We start from the raw sequence: 27,293 nt of genomic DNA on the forward strand, positions 1-27,293 counted from the left end.
GTTGCTAGGATTACAGGTGTGAGCCTCTGGCACCTGGCTGTTCAGTATATTTTAACTAGAGTTAAACTTAACTTTTTGTAACCAATTCTATTCATTTTCATAAAGAAGACTTACCATGTGAGGTGAGGCTCTGGCCAGCCTGCTACAGAACAATGTATTTTTACATTCTCTTTTTCCCAAACTGTGTGTGAACGAGGTTTAATGATAAACTCAGGAGCATGTAGAAGATGGTCTTCATTCAGTTTTCCATGATATGTCTGGGTTTCCTCCAACTGAAAAAGCAAACAGGTTATCAAAATACTACTCAATCAAAGTCATTTGTGGTGCTAAAATAGTATGTCGATGCCAGACTTCTCATTTTTCCATTTGGAAGTTTGTTTTTGCATTTAGATAAAATGCATTCCACACCCTGATTTTAAAAACAGAGGTAGTTGGGGATAGGGTCAATGTAGACTAGAATGATAAAAGGAGTGACTGCTCAAGATACATTGTACACATAGACAGGTTAAAATGAAACCCCATTGTACAACTACTTCAAGATTGAAAACATATTTTTAAAAAAAGATGTTGCTATTTAACACTTAACATTCTAAGATGGAGCAATATTTGTAAGATGGATTTCTTAAGCTTCAGAAAATATTAATTTTTTAAACTGAAATTTCATAGAGTTTAAAAATAAGTTTGCCTTTCTTAGGCTTCCACATTTGGAGGTCTTTCTCTTCATTTTCTTTAGCTTTGTCTCCCCATAAGACCACATATTTCTTCATTTGAAATAAATTAATCTACATACTCATACACACATACAATTTGTTACATGCATTTCCACTTTTGAAAGCAGAATTGAATGATCTTTTCTTACTGTTTTTCTCAGTGAGAGCTGTTCTGCCTTTTCTCGCACTGCAACTTTCCTTGACTTCTTTTCAAAAGTTTCTTCCTGTTGAAGGGTGGATGTGGCCTGCTTGGAGACCTTGGACTGCTTGGATGTTGTAGATTGTTTGGAAGTCATAAGTCCTTCCTCACTAGCAAGAAGATTCCTCTGGGCTATGTAAGCAGCAGCTTCTTTAATTCTTTCTTCTTCTGTATCTGTAATTCCACTGACGTGAACTTGACTAAAACACAGAAGTAAAATGTGGATGCTGTGAATGGCAGTAATAAAGCTGCCTAACTTGACTAAGCTTAAGGTAGCAGACCTCAGACTCAGTGTCCTGTGCCCAAAGAGAAGCTGCTATTAACACACACACACACACACACACACACACACACACACACACACACACACTCACACACACACACACACACACACACACACACACACACACACACACACACACACAAACCTGGCAAATCAGATGTTGATTCTTTGTGTTAAGGAAATGGTTTTTCTCTGGTAATAATAATGACTCAGGGCTGGGAAGGTAGCTCAATGGTAGAGCACTTGCCTTGCATACATGAGGCCCTGAGTTCGATTCCTCAGCACCACATAAGCAAAAAAGAAAAAAGCCGGAAGTGGCACTGTGGCTCAAGTGGTACAGTGCTAGTCTTGAGCTGAAGAGCTGAGAGACAGCGCCCAGGCCCAGAGTTCAGGCCCCATGACAGGACTGCCCCCAGCCCCGGCCAAAAAAAAATAATAATGACTGAAATAATTCATACTGTATTTCTGGGATTTTTTTCACAATCATTTTTTTCTTATTTCAGCCACATACCAAAAAAGACCTGTGAATTTTTACTTTGCCTTTCTAAAGAATTACACTATTTGACTTCTCCCTTGAATCTACCATATTTCAGCAAAGTCAAAGTTCAACAAAATAAGCACCAGGAAATGGGTACTTGAAAAGGGTCAAGGGGAGAGGAGTAGGCAAATGAAGAGAAGAAGTGGGAGAGAATACAATCAAGAATTCAGTATATATCATATGAAATTAAGAAAAGTAAGGGAAGGGGAGAGCTGGGAGGGACAAGTGAGAATGTTAAAAGGGGTGACATTGATCAAGATGCATTATATTCATAAGCTGCTTTGTTAAATAGCAACTCCTTTGTACAACTACTTAAAGATAACTGAGAAAACATGAGGTAAACAATATCACTTCTATTTTAGATATATGGTAACAAGGCTCACATTAATCACATGCAGTAGAGGGTTGCATTGTGACATTTTCACACACATATACAATGTACTGTGACCAGATGCATGTCCTATTTCCCTCTCCCCCTTTCCTTTTCCATATCCCTAATAGTCTTCTTTTACTTTCATTTTACAGTTTTGGAGCTTTCTTTTTACTCCACCTGTATTGACTATACATAGCATTCAGCCACAGACGTCCAAGGCTCTATTTCCCATTTCTACTATTCATACAAGTAGCATTACATCCTGATCATTCTTTGCCAGTATCCTGTGTAATTTCTGAGCAGGAAAGTCCTTTTTACAATGATCATATTCTACTGTAGGCCTCCAAGCTTCCTAAGATCTTTCTCAACTGCTACATAATGAGTTCAATAAATGTTAACTGCTATCATCTATTCCCCCCACTTCTATTAATCAAAGGCAGGAAGAAAAAGCACACACACCGTCCAGAGAATATAGGCACCATGTAGTTGCTTGCTAAGTTTTCTTTCTCCTCTCCAGACAGAAGGCTGTGCTTGGCTCTCTTTATTTTAGGGCTCAACTTGGATGAGTAATCTTCCAACAGCAGACTGGTATCTGTAAGTCTGAAAAAAAGACCTGTAACATTACACGACAACCAAAAGTGCATTTAAAATATTAGCTAAAGAAAGATTTAATTTGGGAAAGTGTTTCTAAAGTCTTAGATCCCTAATGTTATTATTACTCCTTATTTTAGAACTAAAGTAGGGTTAGAAAGATCTCAACTGTCTTGGTTTTTTTTCCCATTTATCTGACTTTGAGAGAGTAAGGGGGACACAGAAATGGAAGGACAAAGGATGAACAAATGCAGCAGTAGTACTCACTAGACAGTATGTTGAACTATACAACTTATGAGTTGGGAAGACAGGAAAACTGGGAGAGAGCAAAGGAAGGGGGTAAAATTGTTCAAAAAGAAATATACTCACTGCCTGATTTATGTAAGTATAACTCCTCTGTACATCATCTTTATAAAAAAATTAAAAAGAAACCTCTCAAATACATAAATGCCTTCTATATAGACACAAAAAAAACAATAATTTCATACCTATAGCAATTTAATGTTTTTCCTCCTCAAAGTTTCAAGGGAAAAGTATGATGCTTTCATATTTCCAAATACACTTTGTAGCTAAGTTAGTATTTGAAATGTAGGCAAACTATTACAATTATTTTCATAACATTTTTATGTAGATCTTCTTCCTCCTCCTCCTCTCTCCCTTCTCCTCATCTTCCTCCTTCTCCTTTTTGGTGTCAGTGCTGCTGGGGCTTGAACTTAGTTCCTGAGCACTGTCTCTGAGCTTTTTTTCCCTCAAGGATAGTGCTTTACCACTTGAGCCACAAATCCATTTCTGGCTTTTTTTGGTGGTTAATTGGAGATAAGATAGGTACTTTCCTTCTTGGACTGGCTTTGAATTGTGATCTTCACATCTCAGCCTCCTAAGTAGCTAGGCCTACAGGTGTGAGCCACTAGCACCCAGCTTGCATCCAAATCCTTTTGAAGAATTTTTGAAATGGATACTTTTATGCACAGAGATCCCAGGAGATTCTGATGCATGCCCAGTTTCCCACTTTAGTATTGACTATAAGCAGACTCCAGCATTTGCAGGAACAGCATTAAACTATGATATGAATACATGGTGGTGAGTGATTCAGAATTACAGAGATGTAATGAAGAACCCTTCAGTCTGTTATGTTTATGCACGTGGATGCACATGTACACTGGGAGGTAGTATGTGTTCTAACAAACATGTTACTAGGGAATAGAAAAATAAGAGCAGAAATTGGAAAGATTGACAAAATAAAAAACACAGTGTTGATTACATAGCTCTTAGGTTAAATAAAATGTATTTTATGCAAACATAAATTTGACATAAGCTAGGTAGTACATGGGCTATCTGGAGTCAATGTATGTACTTGGGGGCTTAATATACATAGTAATGAAGAATGCTAATAGGAACCTGTTTGGGAACTTCCTGACTGGAGGGAAGGTGAAATGTGTGAGCACTATGACATGAGAAAAGTCAAGCTGCAGTTGAAATAAACCATTCAAATTACAATTATTACTTATTCCTTGAAAAATATTTGGAAAAGCAGACATTGCCTATACAAAAAGCAGAATACAAGGGGTAGGAAGCAGAGAATGTGATCAACTGAGTGAAATTGATTGGAATACAATGTAAACATATGAACCTCTTCATATAACTAATACAAGGAGGAATAGAGAACATGCAAATCAAAACCCCATTCTCACTCCAGTCAGAATGACCATTATCAAGAAAAGAGATGACAACAATAGCAATGCTGGCAAGGATTCTGGTGAAAGAAGCTTTATACATTGTAGTGGGAATGGAAATTAGTGTAGCCACTATGAAAATCAGTATGGAGTTAATGAAGAAACTAAGAATAGGACTACCATACGATTCAGCCATACCACTCTTGGTATGTATCAAGGAATAGCAGTCAATATACATCAGAGATGCCTGCACACTTATGTCTTTGGCAGCATTATTCATAAGTATGGAATACTTTAGCCAAGTATGAAATCAGTCTAGATGCTTGATTGAATAAAGAAAATGTGATGCCTTCATAAAATGGAGTAGCAGTAAAGAACCAAATTGTACTGTTTGTAGGGAAACGGATGGAAGGTGAATCGTCACATTAAGCAAGATAAGCCAAGCTCAGAAAGATAAAAAATCAAATTTTCCCTCATATGCAGAATCTAGACCTAAAAAATGACAGGATCATAAAGGGGGAACAGTTTGGAGTTTACATACATGTGATCCCAGCATTTGGCAGGGGGTGGGGCGTGGGGAGTGTGGCAGTGCTGGGATGAAGCAGGATGACCATTAGTTTGTTCCAGTCTGGGGTACATATTAAATTCAAGGCCAGTCTGCATTCTATGAAATCAAGGTCAGCCTGGGCTAACAGTGAGTTCATAGCCAGCCTGGGATACATAGCCATCGTCTATATTTTGAAACCCTATCTCAAAAACAGATAAGTAAACCAAGAGCTTGGAAATTTTATTTCCTAAATAATACTATATGATATGTACCATATCTTTTCAAGCTATACCTTTTTTCAAGAAATCTTTTCAAGATAAAATGGAATGTAAGTTAACGATAGTGCCATACATCTTTAGCATAAAATTCAACATCAAAATTAAAAGTCAGCTGCTCTAATTTACCTTTGAGAATGGGAGGGGAGGGGAAAGAAAAGAGTGACAAGGTAAGTATGTTACAAGTATCTTATAAATGAAAATAGCATAATGAGACCCACTAAAACTACAAAAAAGGGGGAGGGTTAAAAGTAATCTAGATGGGGTGAATTTGATCAAAGTACATGTTAGAAATAACTGGGGGTATTGGGGTGACATGTGGGAATAAGGACACCAACTCAAGAGGAACTCAGTAAGGCAAAGTTTACTTCCGCAGAAGGGTGGGCCATCAGCCAAAAATCTAGCAAGCTAGCACCCTGAGCAGGCAGGCTGCTCCTTTTTTATCCCTAGCCCAGCAGGCCCTGCCCCCTGCTCCCATTGGTTGAGCTCAGGTTCACAATGTGCAAAAGAATGTGGCTTAATTAACAGGATGCAACTAAACTTCAAGGAGCTTTTAATCAGTAGTCTTAAAGTGCTCAGGAAAAGGATGCAGGTAACTAAAATGTAATTCACAAGGGCTAAGTCACCTGGCTAAAGCAGGACCCTTCAGAAAAACAATTCTTTCAAGATTAACAGAAAGGAAGCAAACTACTTTGATAGAAAAGATGTTTTCCTCACAGTATATCACGTGTGTCTATAAATGTTACAATGCCCCCCATTTATAAAATTCATGCCAATAAAATTTTCTAAAGTAAATAAAAGCAAAACACAAGCCAGAAATAAACATAATTCTAAAAGGATAGATAATAATGCAAGAAGACAGGTGGTACAACACAGAACTGTTAAGGGTTTGAAGGATTTCTATAGGACACAGGGGTTCCAGGCCTGTAGGTACAGGGTGGACTATACTGTCTTTTATCCTCTGCCGTGGTCACATGGAATGGCAAGCTACTTCTCCTTCTATACCAGTCCGGGGGGAGCATGAAGCTCATTTTCTATCATCAGCATTAACCGAAAGGTTAGGACCTTGAAGGTAAGCTTGTGGATTGGTTACCAATTGGAAGCCAGAGTGAAATGTGTTCCTGGCTGGCTGTTCTGGACAGCAGCAAAATGTCTATATACCAAGCAGGTCACAAAGTACAGGCTGTGCTTATACAAGTCTAAGTTTAAGGTGCTATTTTCCTTCACCCCTTTATTCCATTACCACGCAAAACAAAACTATTCATGACTGAAAGTATTTCATTGCTTTCCTATTTGGAGAGCAGCTAAATTTCCCCCTGTCTATTTTTTTGTTTTGTTTTTGCCATATACTTTCTATTTAATCTGTGTCTACAGTCATATGCTCCTAAACTAAATTTTCAAACTAATTGTTTAAACTGATTTCTGTGACATCAAAATAGTTAGGATTTGTCATTCTTTATGCTGCAATGCTCCTTTTTTCCTTTAACATAAATCAAAATGGTACATTTATTAAACCAAACCTGTTCAGAAGGTTATGATTCCATTTTCAAGCTAAATCAGAGCAGCTGACTTTTAATAGTTAAATTTTATGTTAAAGATTTATGGCACCACCATTAGCTTCCATTCCATATTTTATCTTGAAAAAGATTTCATAAAATGTATTGTGATGGTATGTATTATGCAATATTATTATAGAATACAAGACATTCATCTTTGCTATTATTTCTAAAATTTCTTTAAACTTCATGTGTGTGTGTTTGTGTATATGTGTATGTCTGTGTGTATGTTAGGATTACAAGTGTGCATCACCATGCACAAGTAAAGCATTATTTTTATTTTTTAAATTTTTTATTATTTTGTGAAATTAGGGATTAACCCAGGCCTCAGGCTTGCTAAACAGGCAGTTTACCACCTGAACCATGCTTCCAGTCCCTGTTTACTTGGTTATTTTCAAGGAAGGTTCTCACCTTATTCCTAGACCAGCCTTAGCTTTGATCCCCCTAACTAGGGTGACAATCTCCAGCCACTTCATCTTGCCATTGCTTAAGATGGAATCTTGTGAACTTCTTTTTGCCTGGGCTGACCTAAAACTGCAATCCCCCTACCTCTACCTCCTAAGTAACTAGGCTGGGAAACGATGCCCAGTAACCTTTTGATTTCTAATAAAAGTGTAGATGTCAAAACACCATGTGAATATATGATTTAGTAATTCTGAATTATTTATTGAAGCCAGAAGACAAAACTAAAGTACAGAAACACAAAGCTTTAAAGAGCTGAAAAATCATCAGTAGTCTGTTTTGTCATGCTTTGTGAACACTGAAGTCAAGCATTTTACACTGTCAAATTTTAAAGTTGATATATTTTAAGTGATGATACATAGATTTAAAATTTCTTTGAACCTAAAAAACTAAGGAAGAATTTATTGACCTCTGGAGTTTTAGTTGCATCTAAATTTGAAACAAATTTTATTTTGTAGTATATAGTAATATATTTAGTGTATGTTTATATACTAAATTTGGTATATATGCATCTATGAAGATCTCTTACCTATTAAAACAGCATTTAAGCCAAGCACTGGTGGCTCATACCTGTAATCATAGCTACTCGGAAGGCTGAGATCACAGGATCACGGTTCAAAACCAACCCTGGCAGAATAATCTGTGAGACATTTGTCTCTAATTAACCACCAGAAATCTGAAAGTGGTGCTGTAGCTCAGTGTTAGAACACTAGCCTTGAGTAAAAGAGTTCAGGAACAATGCCCAGGCCCCAAATTCAAGCCTCAAGATTGGAAAACAAAAAATTAATATTTAATATTCTTTTTAAATCTTGAAACTTTCTGAATTTGAAGTGATAAAAGCAATGAAATTAAGTCATAAGTAAGGATTGATTGGTGTGTGTGCCTATGAATCTACCTACCATTATGGCTAGCAATACCAGAGAGAAAGGACATAGCCAAGGTTCAGAAAGCACTCTTCGGGGAAAGTGGGGGGAAGGAGAAGGATTGGGATTGGGGGGGAGGGGGGAGGCTGGGAAGGGATGTGAAGGGTAAACAAAGGAGGAGGCTGCAATGCTTGGTAAGAAATGTATGCATTATCCTGCCCATGTAATTGTAACTCCTCTGTACAGTATGTTCACAAATAAAATTAAATTAAATTAAAAAAAAAGAAAGCACTCTTCGGAAATATTCCAGGAAGTGAGACACATATTTTCATCTTATTGAAACACCGAGAAGAAAAAAGCCCAACCTTCTGTGTATATAATATTATAATAGTGTTTGATAGGAAAATCAAGCATAAAACCATTTAGAGAATCCCAGAGCAAACAAAGAATTCAAGGATATTTATTACAACAGACCACTCATTTTACAGATATAGAAACCAAAGCCAAGAAAGTTTTTATAATTGGCTCATGTTCACATTCCAAATTGGTAGCAGAACTGGGATTAGCACCCATCTCTTCTTGATTTTTCAGGTTAGTGTTCTTTCCACTGTACCATTGGTCTCTAACTTTTGCAATTAAGGATTCTAGTAAAAAATTGATTATCACACCTACATATGTTTATTTATAAGATATGTGCATATATCATTATATGGTCTCACTTGATAAAAAGCATCCCATTGTTAGGCAAATTTTAAAGTTCAAATTCATTTAAAAAAAAAAAAGTGAAGTGCTAGTATTTCTTCCTGCATCTCATAGCTTCTTTGTGGACTTCCCACTTTGGAGGCAATTACACCATGTCACATTGCCCATAATGACTCTGATATTGATTGTCACTCCTTAATTTTAAATTTAGGTTAGAAAATCTTCACAGTCCACATAAAAATAAAACATTAAAAGGCATTAAACTTAATATAAGTTAAAATCTAATCTCTTACACTTACATTTATTTTGGGAAATAGCCATAGGTTCTCCAATGAATAAGTATATTCATACATACATAAACTATGGGTCTACATTAATGATTATACTACTTATGAAAATATTATGGTAGCCTACCAACATATGTCAGAAAAATAGTGCGATGTAGGCAATGTCTTTGCTACATCTGCTCCCAAATTCTGTCACTCAATCTTACATGTTCACAGTTTTACTGCATTGTTGTTTTCCCTGTTTGGCTTTCCCACTACCTGTGACTACTGAAGCAGAAAGGTGGCTCCTCAGCACTATGTCCAGTGCTTGATACTGTTCGATAAAAGCTTATTGAATAAAGTGGAATCAAGGTTCGTCCTCCTGTAAGCTCAGCGAGTCTCAACCTTGTTTTCATACCAGAATCAGTTGAAGGCGTATGTAAAATAGACAAGATTCCCAGTATGATGGAATTAGTAGGTTACCCATTCTTCTGTCCAAAAAGCAACGATAAAATGTGAAACACTGTGAAAACAACAATTAGGAGCCACATGTGGTGGCACATGCCTGCATTTCCAGCAATTGGGAGTAGAGGTAAGAAGATCTCAAATATAAGGCCAGCCGTAGCTACCTAGAGTATTTAAAGCCACGTTGACCAGCCTAGTGAAGCAAAACCAAAAATAAACATTAAAAGGAACCCCAAACAAAAGAAGAACCTCAAACAAAGGTCAAAAAATCACTTGAAAGCATACACTACACCAATAAGTGTTATTAATTTTTTAAAGATGGAACTCATGTATTAGCAGGTAGGGTTTTATGAAATCCTTGCATAAGCTCCTCCATCCATCAACCTCAGTTCGTAAGGCAGCTCTACCAAGTTGAAGGCTGGTGGGCCTGGAGGTGAGGGGTGGGCCGTGTGAGCTGGGAAGGTGATGAAAACTAGTGTTCACAGCCAGGTGTGTTGTCTTGATTCCTATTCTGCAGCATTGTAGCAGTGACAATCCAAGTGCCACACAAACAAGGGAAGAGCAAACACTCAGCTAGCCTGAGGTTGCAATCATAGTTAGGGCAAGCAACTGACTAGCATAATTCTATTAGGAAGATAAGGGGAAAAAAGACAGCATGAGGAAACTTCACAAGTTCTCCACAAACCCCCCACCCCCGCCCCGCAGAAAAAAAACAGTGGGAAGGTCTGAGTTTTGCACAAATCATTGATTAGCTGTAAGTCTATGCTCAGATGCAGAGGAGATGTAAGTGAGTTAAGCAATTACAAATTACCAAAATTTTAATTGTTCTGTTCAGCACACACACAAAGATCTACTACCAAAGCATGGTAGTTTTATTTCCTTAAATGTCTGGGTACAATGTCTGACTCTTCATTGATGGACTAGTGTGACCACTAGCAATTCAGGCTTAACAATGAAAACAATATTTTTTAAAACATGGTGGTTCACACCTACAACCCTAGCTACTCAGGAGGATGAGATATGAATATTTTAGTTCAAAATAAATCAGAGAAGACAAATTCGTGAAAATTCAGCTCAAAAAGGAAAATTAATGTGGAAGTTAAATATTAGAATTTCTTAACTTAGTAAATATTCATGTAAGAAGCCTAGATAATAAGTGAGTTATTCCTTGGTATATTATGTAAGTTCTAAATAAATTTAAGGACTCAAGAAAAAATCAGTATCTTCAGTGAAATTTTATTATAGAATTCAACAGCAGATTTTTAGGTAAAGGAAGAAAAATCAATTAAACTTGAAGACAAATTCAAAAATAAAGAAAAGAAATTTAGGAAAGAAAAGAAAAGTTAAAAGAGCCCAAGAGACCTATTAGACAATGTTAAACATACCAATTATATGAATCACGACAGAAAAAGAGGTGAGAGAGAAAAAGCAGGAAAATGTAAGAGACAATAGTCTAAAATTCCACAAATTTGGTTACAAATTGTAATTTATGATTCCAAGATGTTAAAAAAAAAAACCCATGTAGGGAACTTCTAAAGTAATACACACACACACACACACACACACACACACACACACACACACACACACACACACACACACACACACACACACACACACACACACACTGTTGAAAGTCAAAGCCAGAGAGAAACTTTGAGAGTAAGAGCAAAATGATGCCCCAAATGAAAGGAGCAACAATAATTGAAATGGCTGCATTCTCATCAGAAAATATCCTAGAAAGCACTGGCATGATGTATTTTAATGCTGGTGGGGGAAAAAGCCAATTAAGAATTCTAGCCAGGCCGGGTGCCGGTGGCTCACGCCTGTAATACTAGCTACGCAAGAGGCTGAGATCTGAGGATCATAGTTCAAAGCCAGCCCGAGCAAGAAAGTCCGTGAAACTCTTATCTCCAATAAACCACCAGAAAACCATAAGTGGCGCTGTAGCTCAAGTGGTAGAGTGCTTGCCTTGAGCTGAAGAGCTGAGGGACAGCGCTCAGGTCCAGAGTTCAAGCCCCACAAGACAAAAACAAACAAACGAAAGAATTCTAGCCAGGCACTGGTGGCTCACCAGTAACCCTAGCTACTCAGAAGATTGAGATCTGGAGGATCATGATTGGAGAACAGCCAGGCAGGAAAATTCACTAGACTCTATCTCCCAAATAACTGGCAAAAAACAAGGCTGGATCTCAGGCTCAAGGGGTAGAATGGCAGTTGAGCAAGCGTGAGGTACTGAATTAAAATCCCAGGACAAAAGAAGAATGAGGAGGAGGGAAAGAAATTCTGTACCCAGTGAAACCATCTATAGAAGATAAGAGGGCAGCTGGGCACCGGTGGCTCACACTTGTAATCCTAGCTACTCAGGAAGCTGAGATCTGAGGATTGTGGTTCAAAGCCAGCCCCAGCAGGAAAGTTCATGAGATTCTTATCTCTAGTTAGCCACCAGAAAGCCGGAAGTGGCACTGTGGCTCAAGTGGTAGAGTGCTAGCCTTGAGCTGAGGGGCTTAGGGACAGTGCCCAGGCCCAGAGTTCAGGCAAAAAAAAAAAAAGACAAAAAGGCAATATTCCCGCATGAAGACACAATTCAGTGCTAACAGATTGCCTTAAAGGAAATGCTAAAGAAAATCCTCTATTCTTAAAGAATATTGCACCAAAGAGCAATCTAATTCCACATCCCCAAAGAAGTAAACGGGTAAATATAAAGATGTGTATACATATATACACCCATAATCTTATCTTGAAATTTAAGAAGATCAAAGATTGTATAAACTTGTCCTGCTGCACTTACTGCATTGATAGGTTTATAATAGGACATAGATAGAATGGAAGAAGACAAAGAAGGCAAATGAGCAGAGCAAATCGAATTTGGATCCACTAGCTAGAATCCACCAGAGAATTTCTGTCTAGGCTTCTCAAGGAATCCTTGGTGGAAGAACTGGAGATTGGAAGATGGCAGGACATCTCAGGATGACAGAAAGGTAGGTACAAAAGCTTAAAAGTGAAAACTGTTTTCATGGTTGACTTTTCTCTATATTGCTATTTGATTGTTGAGTGACCAAACAAAAACATAAAACAAACAAAACCCCCAATGGAACCCATTTTTATTATTCTAATGCATTTCCTCTAAAGCTATATCTTTGTATCTATTTATAAGGGAATTCTGCTGTATATATGTAAAGTGCTCAGCTGTTCATGGGAAGACAAGAGGGCCATGCTTTTCACAAACTGTGGCTTAACTTCTTGCTGTCTTTGCTTCAGTGGACCCTGTTCCACAGGGCTCCTGGTACCTGAAATTCAATCTTTCATCTTCAGGATACCCATCATTTGGTTGTTGGTATTCTCTCTTTTACCCCATTTACTTTCCTATTGTCCACGTTTCCCCATTACAATTGTAAAGACAAAACTTTCTTTGGACTGTTGTAACAAAATTGTTTGGGATCTACTTTCAATTTAGAGGGGCTCCTGTTTGTGTATGTGTTTCTTCTGACCTTTGGATTCTCCTGCACCAGCCTCCACACATAGGAGAAAACATATGGACAAGTGAGAGGTGGCAGAGCCCTTTGCTAATACACTGTGCAGGAAACATTTCTTGTAAGATACAAACATGAATTTAATCATTAACGTTACCCCTGAAAAATTTCCCAACATCTAATGTCATAATATATAACCATCCATCAGCTTGAAATTTTATAATATTTTTTTCATTATTAATCTTTTTCTTCCTTTTCCTTCCCTTCCTTTCCTCACCCCCCAATCCTTATGCTCTTTTCTTCTCTACTCCTTTTCACATTCTTGGTAACAGAAATGTCCCACTTTAAGTTGTTTAAAGAATTATTTAAATAGCCAGGTGCTATTATTTAAATATTCTTATATTATATTATTAAATAGCCAGCTACTTTGTATGTTCCTCCCCATGGTATAACCCCTGTTTTCACTGTATTTGATGTCGGTCTAATTTGGGGAGGGAAGGGAAAAAACAAAATGTTTAAATAGGGATACAGGTTGACCCACTGTAACAAAGAGATGTACAAGACACTGTTGAACAACAAACTTTACAATTTAGGTTGGGGGAGGGATAGTTGTCCAAGTGGGAGGGAAGGTATGGAAGGAGAAAAACAAAGGAGGAGGCAACAATGCTTAATAAGAAATGTACTCATTACCTTGCTCATGTAATTGTAATCCCTCTGTACAGTATTTTCACATAAAAAACTTACTAAAAACACTACAAAAATGTAAAAAAAAAAAGCCAGCTAGTTATTTACTCAGGAGGCTGAGATCTGAGGATCATGGTTCAAAAACAATCATTTAAATATAACCACATTTCCTCCTTCTGTTTGTTGTTTCGTCCTTCTTCCTTCATGATTTCAACTTTTACTGACAGGTAATATTTTACTCTTCAGTAACTTTCTGTATCTAATGTATAGCCATAGTCATAGAGAAAATGCCAGGAGCCCTGAATCATATCCCTGAACAACAACAACAACAAAAAAAATAACAGAACAGAACAAATATATATTTAGAAGGATGGATAGAGGCCAAGTATTCATGGTTCACATCTCTAATCCTAGTTACTCAGGAAGCTGAGACCAGAAACATTGTGGTTTGAGACAAAATTTGAGTCTACCAACCCCACCAATAGCTACAGACATGTCTGTTATTCCAGCTACTCAGGTGGGTGAGATCAGGAAAATTGTGGTTCTAGACCAGTCCAAGCAAAACAGATTGTGAGATTCCATTTCACCAGAAAAAGCAGGTGTGATGACACACATCTATTATTCCAACTCCAGTGGGAAATATAAAATAAGAGGATCATGATCTAGACCAGCCTGGGCAAAAAGCAACATCCTATCTCAAAATTAACCAAAGTGTATTGGACTGAAGGTGTGGCTCAAGCAGTGTAGTACCTGCTAACAAGTGCAAAGCCTTGAGCTCAAACTTCAGTACTGCTAGAAAAAAGAGGAAAGAAAGAGGAGAAGGATAAAACATTGAGAGATTTACATTTTTATCTTATATAAGTAAGACTTAAATCTTATTATATACATCCTTCAGTTTTTGTCTACTTTTTTACTATTTCAAAAGTTAATTTAAGCAGATTGCAATATGATCCATTTTCAGCAGGACTGAGTTTAGCCCATATTTACTAAACATTGTGTTATTCAAAGAATTTGACAATAGTACCAGGAATGCCTTATAGAGTCTAAGGCTGTACCTTTGTTGTCTTAATTGTCCTGAGTTTGCAAAAGTTAGTCTCATTAACTTACTTACAAAGCATCTTACTCACATCTCACCCTGTATTGGGTCTGGCCACTGTGGCTGACAAGACATTACCTGAGAGTTACCTTCCTCCTCTGAGAAGTGCCTGCTTTCTCATTTCATCAGGAGAGACTACTGTGGAAAAGGTCAGGCCTGTTGCAATAGCTCACTCTGGCTCCCAGAGTTCAGAGGTCTCTACTGGGAAGTTCAGTTACACCTCACTGTCTGGTCAGCAGGAAGGTGCTGACTTTATAGAAGCCAAGACCCTGAGGGACAGAGCTAACATTTCACCTGCAAGCACAGGAAAGTAACCACTGTGCCCTTCCTCCAACTCTAACCAGCTCATTCTATTCTCTATGAAAGGACATGCTTTTCTTCTCCCATGATTCACCTGCTTAAGGAATAGGAATGCCATTCTGGAGGTAGTTTTTTCCCGACAGACAATATTTTCAAAGTAGAGTAAATTCAGTAACGATTTTCTGCTTGTTCCCCCTCCCTCCCCCACCACTTTGGACAGTCAACCACATAGGAAATAGTCTGATGTAATTTGTTGGTACTTAAGTACTCAGAAGACATGGCCCAGAATGTTCTATTGATCATTGTTATCCTCTTTCCTTGTACATAATAATTAAAAGTTTATTTACAGCTGGGCATCGGTGGCTCACACCTGTAATTCTAGCTACTCAGGAGGCTGAGATCTGAGGATTGTGGTTTGAAGCCAGCCAGGCAGATAAGTCCATGAGATTTTTGTGTGTGTGTGAGAGAATATCGTACAGAGGAGTTACAATTACATGAGCAAGATAACGAGTACATTTCTTTTTTTTCTTTTTTTTTTGTCAGTTGTGGGGCTTGAACTCTGGGATTGGGTGCTGTCCCTCAGCTCTTCAGCTCAAGGCTAGCGCTCTACCACTTGAGCTACAGCGCCACTTCCGGTTTTCCAGTGGTTTATTGGAGATAAGAGTTTCTTGGACTTTCTTGCTGGGGCTGGCTTTGAACCACGACCCTCAGATCTCAGCCTCCTGAATAGCTAGGATTACAGGCGTGAGCCACCAGCGCCCGGCTTTCTTATCAAGCATTGTGCTTCCTCTTTGTTTTCCCTTCCCATCCCTTCCTATACTGCCCCCCTTTCCCTCCCCCCACCCAATCCTCTCCCCCCCCCCCACCAAAGTTGTAAAGTTCGTTTTTCGACATAAGGACTTGTACATCTCATTGTTGCAATGGGTCCACCTGTATCCCTAGTTAATTTGTTTTATCCCTTCCACACCACAAGTTATACCAACATCAAATACAGTGAAAGCAAGGGTTATACCGTGGGGGAGGGACGTACAAAGCAACAAAGAAATCATCTTATAAATATGTTAGAAACAATTGCATGAAAGGAAAAAAAACATTTGAATACTTATCTTGGGGTTCATTCCCCTAACATCAACTTATCTGACTTTTTCTGCTTGACTCAGACATATACTAGTTATTGCAAATAAGGGAAACCATGGGATCTATGTTTCTTTGGGCCTGGCTTACTTCACTTAAAATAATTTTTTCCAAGTCTTTCCATTTCCTAACAAATGGGGCAATGTCATTCTTTCTAATGGAGGCATAGAATTCCATTGTGTATATATACCACATTTTCTTGATCCATTCATCTACTGAAGGGCATCTGGATTGGTTCCATATCTTAGCTATGGTAAATAATACTGCAACAAACATAGTTGTGCTGGTAGCTTTAGTATGGTCTTGTTTGTGATCATTTGGGTAAATGCCCAAAAGTGGGATTGCTGGGTCATAGGGGAGCTCTATGTGGAATCTTTTGAGGAACCTTACTACATTGTTGGTGGGAGTGTAAACTTGTTCAACCACTTTGGAAAGCAGTATGGAGATTCCATGAGATTTTTTTTATCTCCAATAAATTGCCCCCAAAATAGTTGGAAGTGGATCTCTAGCTCAAGTGGTAGAGCACTAGCTTTTAGCAAAATAAGTTCAGGAACAGTAACCTAGGCTCTAGTGCCCTAAGATCAGCACTCTGTGTGTGTGTGTGTGTGTGTGTGTGTGTGTGTGTGTGTGTGTGTGTGTGTGTGTGTGTGTGTGTGTGTATATATATATATACACATATACATAGTGTATGTATATATGTACACATACACATAGATATACTCATGTGCACACACACATGCACACACACAAAGCTGTAAGAATAATTCTAGAGAAAAAAAGGCAAGAGTACCTCTTTAGTCCATTTTTCTATTGCTGAAACAATAACAACACACTGTAGATTACAAAGTCTGTTACAAAGAACAGAGGTTTATTTGGTTCATGGTTCTGGAGGAGGAAAGTTCAAATTGGGGCAGCCTGTCTGTCCAGTGCCTTGTTTGTGTTACATGGAAAAAGTGGAAGGGGAAATGGCACATGTAGAAAAAAATGTTAGGGGTTGACTTGCTTTTTAATAAAATAACAAATCCAGTCCTACAAGAGCATATTAATCTGCTTATGAGGCAGCGCCCTTGCCTGTCAAACTCTTCTTAAAGGTCCACCACCTCTCAACACTATTACATTGAAGACCAAATTTCAGATTTGGAAGGAATAATCCATATTTAAACCACAGAAATTTAAAAAACCCTAATAAATCAAAAGCTTTCTAGGCAAATTTTATTTCTCTTAACAATCTATTAGCTCAACAGTTTCAGATTCAGAGATTCTATTCTACAGATGGACTTGATTTGCCAAGTAACATGCTTTCCTTACTACCAAAAGTAATATCAATGAAACACGGTAGTTTATTTATAAGATGTTAAATCCTCGAGAAAAGACCATCATTATATGACATACAAGGTGTCAGAAGAGTCATTCAAAACCTTCCATGGCTCAGTTGCTGAGAAATTCTATCAGTAATCAGGTAAAAATAAGAATTCAACACAAACAACAAATCAAAACATCTAGCCACTGGTCACCACACGCACTTTCTAGGGTATCTAGCTGTAGGTAGGCCACAGTATTTGCCTCCTAACTAGGTGACTTGCTTCTGCTCTTGCCTTGATAGTCTGTTCTTTAGACATCTGCCAAAGCAATACTATAATTTAAAAACAATTGAATTTATCATGCCACCCCCTTGCTCTAAGTTCTGCCATGACTTCTACTTTTAGCTCAGAATAAAATTTCCTTACAATGGTGCTAGTGGCTTATGTCTGTATTCCTAGCTAATCAGGAAGCTGAGATCTGAGAATCACAGTTAGTGGGTGTGTGCGCGCACGCGTGTGCATCCGTGCATGGATGTGTGTGTGTGTGTGTGTGTTTTGCCAGCCCTGTCAAGGCAGTCCATGAGACTCTTATCTCCAATTAATCATCAAAAAGCCTGGTAGAGCTGTGGCTCAAGTGGAAGAGTGCTATCTTAGGGACAGCACTCATACCCTGAGTTCAAATGTGCGCGCGCGTGCGCGCGCACACACACACACACACACACACACACACACACACACACAAACACACATTTCTTACAATGGCCCAGAAGGCCCTGCATAGGAGCCTGTCATATACATGATTTCTGAAGCCTCCATCATTCTTTCACACTGGTCCATGTCATTCCTGATTGTAATCTCTTGTCATTGCTGTTCCTGATGTCTGGTATACCTTTCCCTAGGTAACTTCATGGCTCAGTTACTTCATTTCTTGGCTCAGATATTATCTTTTCAATAAGGCCTGCCTTGCCTGTTTAAAATCCCAACCTAAATCCTACTCCACAGACATAATCTTTCTTACATTTTACTGTAATATGTAATTCACTACAATATGTCCAGTAATTTATGCCAAGCACCTAAAAAAGAGCTTAACACCGGGGAGGCATTCAATGCGTACTTATTGAATGGATGAACAATAATATTTCAATCTCAATAAGAATTCTCTGTGAGCCAGCCACAATGCTAAACAGCTTACACCATTATCTCTTTTAGGACTCAACATCAGTGACAGTCATTTTATTCACTTCACAAGTTAAGAAACTAAGCCACACACTTAATTGCAAGTAAGCATAGGCCTATTTGCATCCATCATACATGCAGATATATCGAAATGGTTATGTTGAAAATTAAAATTAATCTGATGACACTAACTGAGGTTGGGCAGTAGATTTCTTCTTCTTTTTCTTTTTCTTTCTTTCTTTCTTTTTTTTTTTTTGGTCGGTCATGGGGCTTAAACTCTGGGCCTGGGCGCTCTCCCTGTACTCTTCGGCTCAAAGCTATCTCTCTACCACTTGAGCCACAGTTCTACTTCAAGCTTTTTCTGTTTATGTGGCGCTGAGGAATAGAACCCAGGGCCTCATGCATGTGAGGCAAGCACTCTACCATTGAGCCACCTTCCCAGCCTAGTAGATTTCTTTAGCACATATCAGTGTGAGAGCTAGAACAAAGCTTTCAAGTCTACTTCAGACACTTCTATGTTTAAAGGTCCCTATTTTTACCATTGCTATCCTCTGATTGGATTAGAACTAGTTTGAATGTTAGTACTGTCTTCATAAACAATAGTAATTTCAAAAGAGGTTATTATCTGGGTGACTCCCAATGGGTGATGTAGATGAAAGGCACAATTTAAAGTTAGGGTATTCTGGAAAAAAAATCACTCAAGCTTCAAGTTCTCATTCTCAAACAAATATCACTCAGAAGTCTCTTGTAAATAGCCTTTCTAAATGGCAAGTTAGACTCTGTCAAGGCCCAAGTTTAGTATTCATGAAAACCCTTTAGATTTCTTTTCATCTATTCTTCCCTAATCTAAATCTTGGTTATTTTGGTCCTCAATGGCATTACCTCAAGAAGGGTAATAGAGAAAAGGAACTATGATGCAAAACTACATATTGGTCCTCAGGTCTCATGTTAGACTATTATATGTAGATTTTCTTGAACTGTATTTTTAATCTTTGTTTGTAAGAGTTCTCTCCCTAAGAATATAATGAAAGCTACCGTCCCTCTTTCCAGAAAATTCTCACTTGTGCATAATTTTACATATATTTTGAGATTATGTAAGAGTCTACTGAAATCCATTCATGGACAGGGCTTAAGAACAACTAGAATCAAAACCAGGAAATCAATAAGAAAAATCAATAAAACAAAAAATAAAATAAAATAAAGAACAACTAGAGGTTTCATAATACTTGATTTCAAATTGTACTACAGAAATATAATAACAAAAACAGCATGGTAGCTATACACCAGTGGTTCACGTCTGTAATCCTAGCAACTCAGGAGGCTGCCATCTGAGGATAGTGGTTCAAAACTAGCTTGGGCAGAAACCTCTATGAGACTCATCTCCAACTAACCTCCAAAAAGCCAGAACTGGAGGTGTGCCTCAAGTGATAGAGAACCAACCTTGAATGAAAAAACTAAGGGACAGTGCCCAGGCACTGAGTTCAAGCCCTAGTACTGATGTATGCGTGCACCCTCCCATCTATACACACAAACCAGCATGGTACTGGCACAAAACCAGATATATAGACCAACTAGATAGAATAGAAGACCTAGACACAAACCCTTTTAACTACAGTCATCTGATACTTTGCAAAAAAAAAAAGTTTGGAAAAAAGACAACTCTTCAACAAATGTTGCTGGAATGTAAAATGAAACTTGATCACTATCTCTCACCTTGTATAAGAAATCAGTTCAAAATAAGTCAAAGATGTTACAAATATAAGGGTGAAATTTGAAAGTACTACAGGGCAACATAGGGAAAATACTTGAAAGACACAGGAACATAGGCAACAATTTTCTATATAGGACTAAAATAGCTCAGTAATAAAGAATGAGAACTAACAAATGGGGCAGGTGCTGGTGGCTCATGCCTATAATCCTAGCTACTCAGGAGGCTGAGATCTGTGAGACACGTTTTTCCAAATGCCTTTATGCTTGGTCACATTGAGGGGAAAGTCCATCAGACTTCTCCAATTAATCTCCAATTAATCACCAGAAAACTGGAAGTGGTGCTGTGGCTCAAGTGGTAGAGTGCTCGCCTTGAGCTGAAGAGCTCAGTGTCCAGGCCCAGAGTTCAAGCCCCACAACTGACAAAAAAAATGAAAATAAAAATAAAAATAAATAAATAATAATAAATGCTGGTGAGGATACAGGGGAAAAGTAACCCTTTATGTTGTTGTTGAAAATGTAAATTAATAAATTAGTGAAAGCACTATAGAAATCAGTATGGTGGTTCCTCAAAAAACTGAAAATAGAGTTACCATATGATCCTGCTTTACTACTCTCTATACAGGCATATATCTGAAGAAATGCAAGTCAGCACACACTAGAGATACTTGAACATCATTTTTGTAGTAGCATTTACACACACACACACACACACACACACACACACACATACACACACACACACTGAAGTGTCCATTCAGTCATAAAGAAGAATAAAATTATCTTATTTGCAGGAAAATGGATAGAACTGGAAATCATTGTGTTACATGAAATGACCCAGACTGATAAAGACAAATATCATATACTTTTTCTTGTATGAAGAATCTAAACCTTAATAAAATGACATGAATATAAAAGGAGACTGTTTGGAGGGGGAACCAGTGGGAGGGTGAAAAGAGAAATGGAGGGGGTGGTGAATATAATTAAAATACACTATATAAATAAATAATGAAACCTACTAGCATTGTTCTAAATAGGGAATAAGGAAGAATAATAGAGGTGGTGATTGATCAAAGTACAATGTATGCATATAGGGAAATATCAGAGCAAAACCCCTTTAAATAATTAATATACAACCATAAAAAAAAAAGAGCCCTTGCATAAGAGTAGTGACGTTGAATCATGAGTTTTCTTTAATCTCTGCTAATACTTGTTGTTGATAATACTTATAGAAAACAACCTTATTATTTCTAGAGGTTTGAGGTTTGCTTTAGGATTATTTTTCCCTCAATGTGACCAAGCATAAAGGCATTTGGAAAAACCTTTCCAAAACTTATTTTACAACTGATAGGTCAGAGCAAGTCACCAGTCTGTGCTACAATCATTTACATTGAACCATTTACCTTGTTCCTAAGACTCACTTAGGTCAGCCAATCACTGAGCACTTATAATTCTCCATATTTTCTACTTTTAACACTAGAAATCTCACTGTAAGGCAGAGGCTAAAAATAGATGGAGCCTCCTGCTTGCTGGTGTTTCATATAGGAGTATTTCTAACTGAAAAAGGCTTCCAACAACATTCCTTACAAAACAAAGAGGTATTTCATTTAGTGGGGGAAAAAATCATTTCATTTTGAACAAGCTTAAATATATCCTAAAGAAGAGATGACGATTTCAAAGTGTTCAAAGAATAGTATCTCCAGCTGCTAGTTCTAGGTCTAAAAACAGAAAGACTAAAATAGCTTCAAGATTAGGTTAACCTTCTTTGTGTTTCACGTAGCATGATTCAAAGGAAAAGACACAATATTCTTCTCCTTTCCCCATTTCCAGCTCAACATGTTTCTACCCAGAAACTTGAGTTGTTCAAACACAGAAAATATGGAAATATTTGCCTATACAAATGTATTCATAATGAGAAGGAATAAGATATGATGTCAAACACAGAATAAGCATTATGATTATATTTCATATAGAAAGGTTATTATTGCTAGATGCTGGTGCTCATGTCTGTAAGCCTAGCTACTTAGGAGACTGAGATCTGGAAGACTGTTCAAGAACAGTATGGGCAGAAAAATTTACTAGATTCCATCTCCAGAACAACCAGGCAGCCTAGCAAGCATGTGGTCCTGAATTCAAACCCTAGTAACACACATGCACACACACACACACACACACACACACACACACACACACACACATTACCTATTTATTACCTTGGTTCTTTTAGCTAAAGCCGCTACATCTTACAAGAATTATATAAAGCAAATGTTTTCAGAATAAAATGTACTCTGAAGTCCAATTGTTAGGAGGCATGTGTATGCACCTGTAATCCCAGCACTTTGGAGCCTAAAACAGGAGTGTAGCCTAGACTACATAACAAGATTTATTTTATTTTATTTATTTATTTATTTATTTATTTATTTATTTATTTATTTATTGGTCATGGGGCTTGAACTCTGGGCCTGGGTGCTCTTCCTGAGCTCTTCAGTTCAAAGCAAGTGCTCTACCACTTAAGCCATAGCATCACTTCCAGTTTGCTGGTGGTTAATTGGAGATGAGTCTCATGGACTTTCTTGCTGGGGCTGGCTTTGAACCATGATCCTCAGCTCTCAGCCTCTTTAGTAGCTAGGATTACAGGCATGAGCCACCAGCACCCAGCACAAGATCTTGTCTCAAACCAAACCAAACCAAACTAATCCAAACCAAGCAAAACAGAGGCCATTTACTGTTTGTTATAATATGCCAGATTAAGTATGGATAAATTAAAGATGAATAAAAATAATCATAATTTTAATTTATAAGAGCTAACAAGAGCTGAAGAAATAGAGATCATTTAAAAACACAAATTTAAAAAAATTCTTTAGGTTTTTCTGCATTGGAGTAACGAACTCAGCACTAACAACTGCATAACATAAATACCCATCTTCTATAGACCCAGGACAGTCTAGGAAAACTGATATTTAAAACATAATCCTCCTCCATTAACAGACAGCTGTTTTTCTAAATGAAGCTCTTGAACGTATCTATGGAACATTTTTTGAGAGAACAAAGTGATGCTTGTCACTTACACACAGTGTTAATTCCTTCTAACTTTTCTTTGGAAGGCAATTTGTTGGAAGCAAGTGCTAAAAGAAATAAATTCCCCTCCGCAGCAATATTTCCATATTTGCAGCCAACACACAATCCTTATACATATCCTGTGGCAGAACATGACCTATGAAAGCGAGACTGCAAAATGATCTTGCTCCATCTAAAATGGAATTTCAGAGCGTTGTGCTCATACATTCCAGGTAAACCCCAGCAGACTCTGGCTCTCTTACTGAACCTAGCAGAAGCTCCCAGGAGGTCACTGTCACTGAAAACATGACAGCTGTAGATCAGCTGCTATCCAAACCCAACAGGGATTGAGGAGCTTCTGCCTTCTCCCCGTCTACTCATACCATCCATTCTATTATTGCTCCAATAACTTTCTAGATGCGCAGAGATCAATGACTTTTCCAGTTGCCTATCTTTTTGTTTCTCATTAAACTTTGTTTTAATGGCTCTCAAAATTCTGTGACAGATTTTTGGTCACGTTTCCATTAAAAAGTACTGATTTTTAAAAACTAATAACTTAAAAACTGCCACACAAAAAAAATGGTCCACAAAACATTTTCCTTTCCTTCTGAAGGTTTTACAGTGCATTGTTATCAGTTGCCTATCTTATGTACTTGGATTTTAGAAAAATTATGTTTGTACAAAAAAATCATCATGTGTGCCATATGTATTGGAGAAGAGGAGGAGAGGTGGTTACTGAACATATCGCCTAGGAATCTACATTTTTTTGGGGGGGGGTCCCGTCATGGGGCCTGAACTCTGGGCCTGGGCACTGTCCCTCAGCTCTTCAGCTCAAGGCTAGCGCTCTACCACTTGAGCCATAGCACCTCTTCTGGCTTTTTTCTTTTTTCTTATATGGTGCTGAGGAATCGAACCCAGGGCCTCTGGCATGCAAGGCATGCGCTCTACCACTGAGCCACCTTCCCAGCCCAAGATCAGCAATTCTTTCTGTAGGCTGCAGAGTTTTAATTTTACAAAAACTCAAGTACTTTGCAAGTGGATTGTCGTCCCCATGAAATATTTCATTTCATGAATACTGATGAATAAAAATTGCCTTGGACTAAGAAAGTAAATGTCTATTCAACACTCAGTAGGCTGGACTAACAGTCACAGATAAACTAACTGTGGAGGTCATAGGAACCAACATTTCTCTCAAGGACACTGCTATTAAACAAGATTATAGTAACCTCCTTTGGATAAGTACAGACTCACCAAGAAATTCTCTTCTTTGATAGCAAAGACTAACAGTGAGCTTGCTGTTTGAAACTACATTCATAAGACTGAAACACGTCACTCTTGCCTGGAGGGTCTCTGTTACTTACTGATGCAAAAAAAACCAAACAAACAAAAAAAACAGCCTCAACTCCTTCTCCAAGCAAAGAGTTTCTGAGTATAACATTTCACATTTATCTTAAGTTTATTGTTACCAAGGAAATGAGATCCTGACTTTGTTTTGCACATTAGGCCTGTGTCTAAACTCCATTCTTCTAGAATCTTAAAATAATTCTTGTTGTCTACCATATTGTCTCCTTCATAGCATTAGGCCAATAAATATAATTTTGGCCCAGTATAGATTTGCTCCTAGTATTTTTAAGATGACTAAAATAAAGCCTCGTGTGTGTGTGTGTGTGTGTGTGTGTGTGTGTGTGTGTGTGTGTGTGTGTGTGTGTGTGTGTGTTGGTCCTGGGGCTTAAATTCAGGGTCTATGCCATGCCCCTTAGCTTTTATGCTCCAAACTAGTGTTCTACTACTTGAGCCATAGCACTTCTAGTTTTTTACTGCCTAATTGGAGATAAGTCTCTCACAAACTTTCCTATTTAGCTGGCTTCAAACCATGATACTCAGCTCTCAGACTCCTGAGTAGCTAGAATTGCAGGTGTCTGGCACAGGCACCTGGCAAGGCATTTGTTTGCTTGTTTGTTTGTTTGTTGTTTTTACTTTTTGCCAATTCTCGGGCTTGAACTCCAGTCCTGGGCACTTTCCTTAAGCTTCTTTTGTTCAAGGCTACCACTTGATCCATAGCACCACTTCCAGCTTTTTCTGAGTACTTTGTTGGAGATAAGAGTCTCATAGACTTTCCTACCAGGGCTGGCTTTGAACTGTGATCCTCAGATCTCAGCCTCCTGAGTAGCTAGGATTACAGGCATGAGCCACTGGCACTGGGCTCATATTTTTTAATATAATGTTTCAGCTAAAGAAAAGATCTGCTTGAATAATAGCTCAGAATTTTGATTTTGGCCTTTCAGACACAGAAAAAAAATAAAGTACATCTGCTATAGTTCAGTTGCCTGTGACTATACAGGTTTTTCATCTAAGCAGAAAGAACATAAGAGCCAGGAAAACAGCTGTGAGTGTTAAAGTGATATTTTCTGGCTCTGCTGCTGCTAAAGTAACCTGTGGAAAAACTCCTCTGCTTCTAGAAATATCACAGCTAGCAACTCAAGCAAGACTTGCCAGTGTGACTCTGAAGCTCTCTGTAAATTTCAAAGAGATAATAAAAGGAAACAGGTATAGACACAGGGCTAGAGTCTCCAAAAACTGTCCCCCTTTACCCTGGTTTAAAGGTAGGGCTGCCATATTTAACAAGAAGAAAATAGCTATTTAGGAAAATGGTTCAGAGCATGTGCCTCTTTTCTAAGGTTGGAGGCTGCTCCTGACATACCCGTGAGAGTAGCCATAATCATAGGCTGAAGCTGCCTTCCGACTGACTTCAGAACCAGAGTATTGTGTGGCCCCAAGACTGTAGGCCTGAGAGGCTTGCTGCTGGTAGGAGGAAGCAGACACCTGGCTAGAGGCCTCTGATTCCTGGCGGTGTGCCGCAGAGGAGCGGCTGCTGTAGGCTGTGGAGCCATGGGTGTAGATGGCGGATCGCTTCTTCTCCTGCTGGTAGTGGCTCATGGTAGTGCGTAGGTCCTTGTTGCGGTAGCTGAGATCATAGTGCTGATGAGACTTCTGATAGAAAGGCAAAGACATCATGTGCCCTTGAGGAAAGGAGACCACCTACAAGAAGAGAACAATCCTTCAGTGAACCATTGAGGAGCAAGTCACTTCAAGCAGTGTGTAAGAATTCCTACCCTTCTCTTTTCAATGACTAAATGGAAAAGGAAGTGAAGTTCAGACCAACTGAATAAACTATTCAATAAACTCCCTCCTTCACTGCCCACAGATGCCCCTTCTGTCATGGTGTTTTCTTTATTTCTAGCTTTTACTCTTGATACCTTACTTTTGCCTCCAACCATATGTAATACATGGTTTTTATTTTTTAGCATTCTATTCTGGCTTTATTTGGGACCATAGGTAATGGGGAGAATAATTGAATAATAGTAATAACTAATTATCCAACAAATAATTAGTGAGTGTTATGAACCAGAATTACTCTAACACAAGGCAATAAAAAGGTGAACAAAGATAATTTATGCTCTAATCTTGTATATACATTTATCTAATTTGAGGAGGGGAAGGGGAATAACAAAATGCTGAAACAAGGACACAGGATGACCCATTGCAACAATGATATTCACACGACGCTATGTTGGAAATGAACTTTACAACAGGGCAGGAGGAGTGGGGAAGGTGGGGAAGGGAAGGGATAGTAGGAGAAAAACGAGGGGGTAACAATGCTCAACAAGAAATGTACTCATTACCTTACTCATGTAATTATAACTCCTCTGTACAGCTCTTTACAATAAACAAATATATATACTTGTGGTAAAAAGAAGAAAATTTCTGCTCTAATAGCCTACTACAGAGGTGTATATTCTATTTTAAGAGACAGGCAATAATGCAAGTTAATTAGTAAGGTATATCTGAGTGTACTAACTGC

At 38.2% G+C, this 27,293-nt stretch overlaps 1 protein-coding gene across 1 annotated transcript in view; it reads right to left on the reverse strand.

Moving 5' to 3' along the window:
* Positions 1-27,293, reverse strand: part of Myom1 (myomesin 1) — a 131,081-nt gene that overhangs the window by 99,904 nt on the left and 3,884 nt on the right. Inside the window, exons 2-5 of the mRNA XM_070029493.1 lie at positions 26,133-26,470; positions 2,563-2,703; positions 860-1,109; positions 115-272 (exon numbers count right to left, since the gene is read on the reverse strand). Of these exons, the coding sequence (XP_069885594.1) occupies positions 115-272; positions 860-1,109; positions 2,563-2,703; positions 26,133-26,446 (863 nt within the window). The 5' untranslated portion in view covers positions 26,447-26,470. The remainder of the gene's footprint in view (positions 1-114; positions 273-859; positions 1,110-2,562; positions 2,704-26,132; positions 26,471-27,293) is intronic.

This window comes from Dipodomys merriami, unplaced genomic scaffold (assembly GCF_024711535.1).
Source record: "Dipodomys merriami isolate MVZ:Mamm:240054 unplaced genomic scaffold, mDipMer1.0.p SCAF_2, whole genome shotgun sequence".
NCBI lineage: Eukaryota > Metazoa > Chordata > Mammalia > Rodentia > Heteromyidae > Dipodomys > Dipodomys merriami.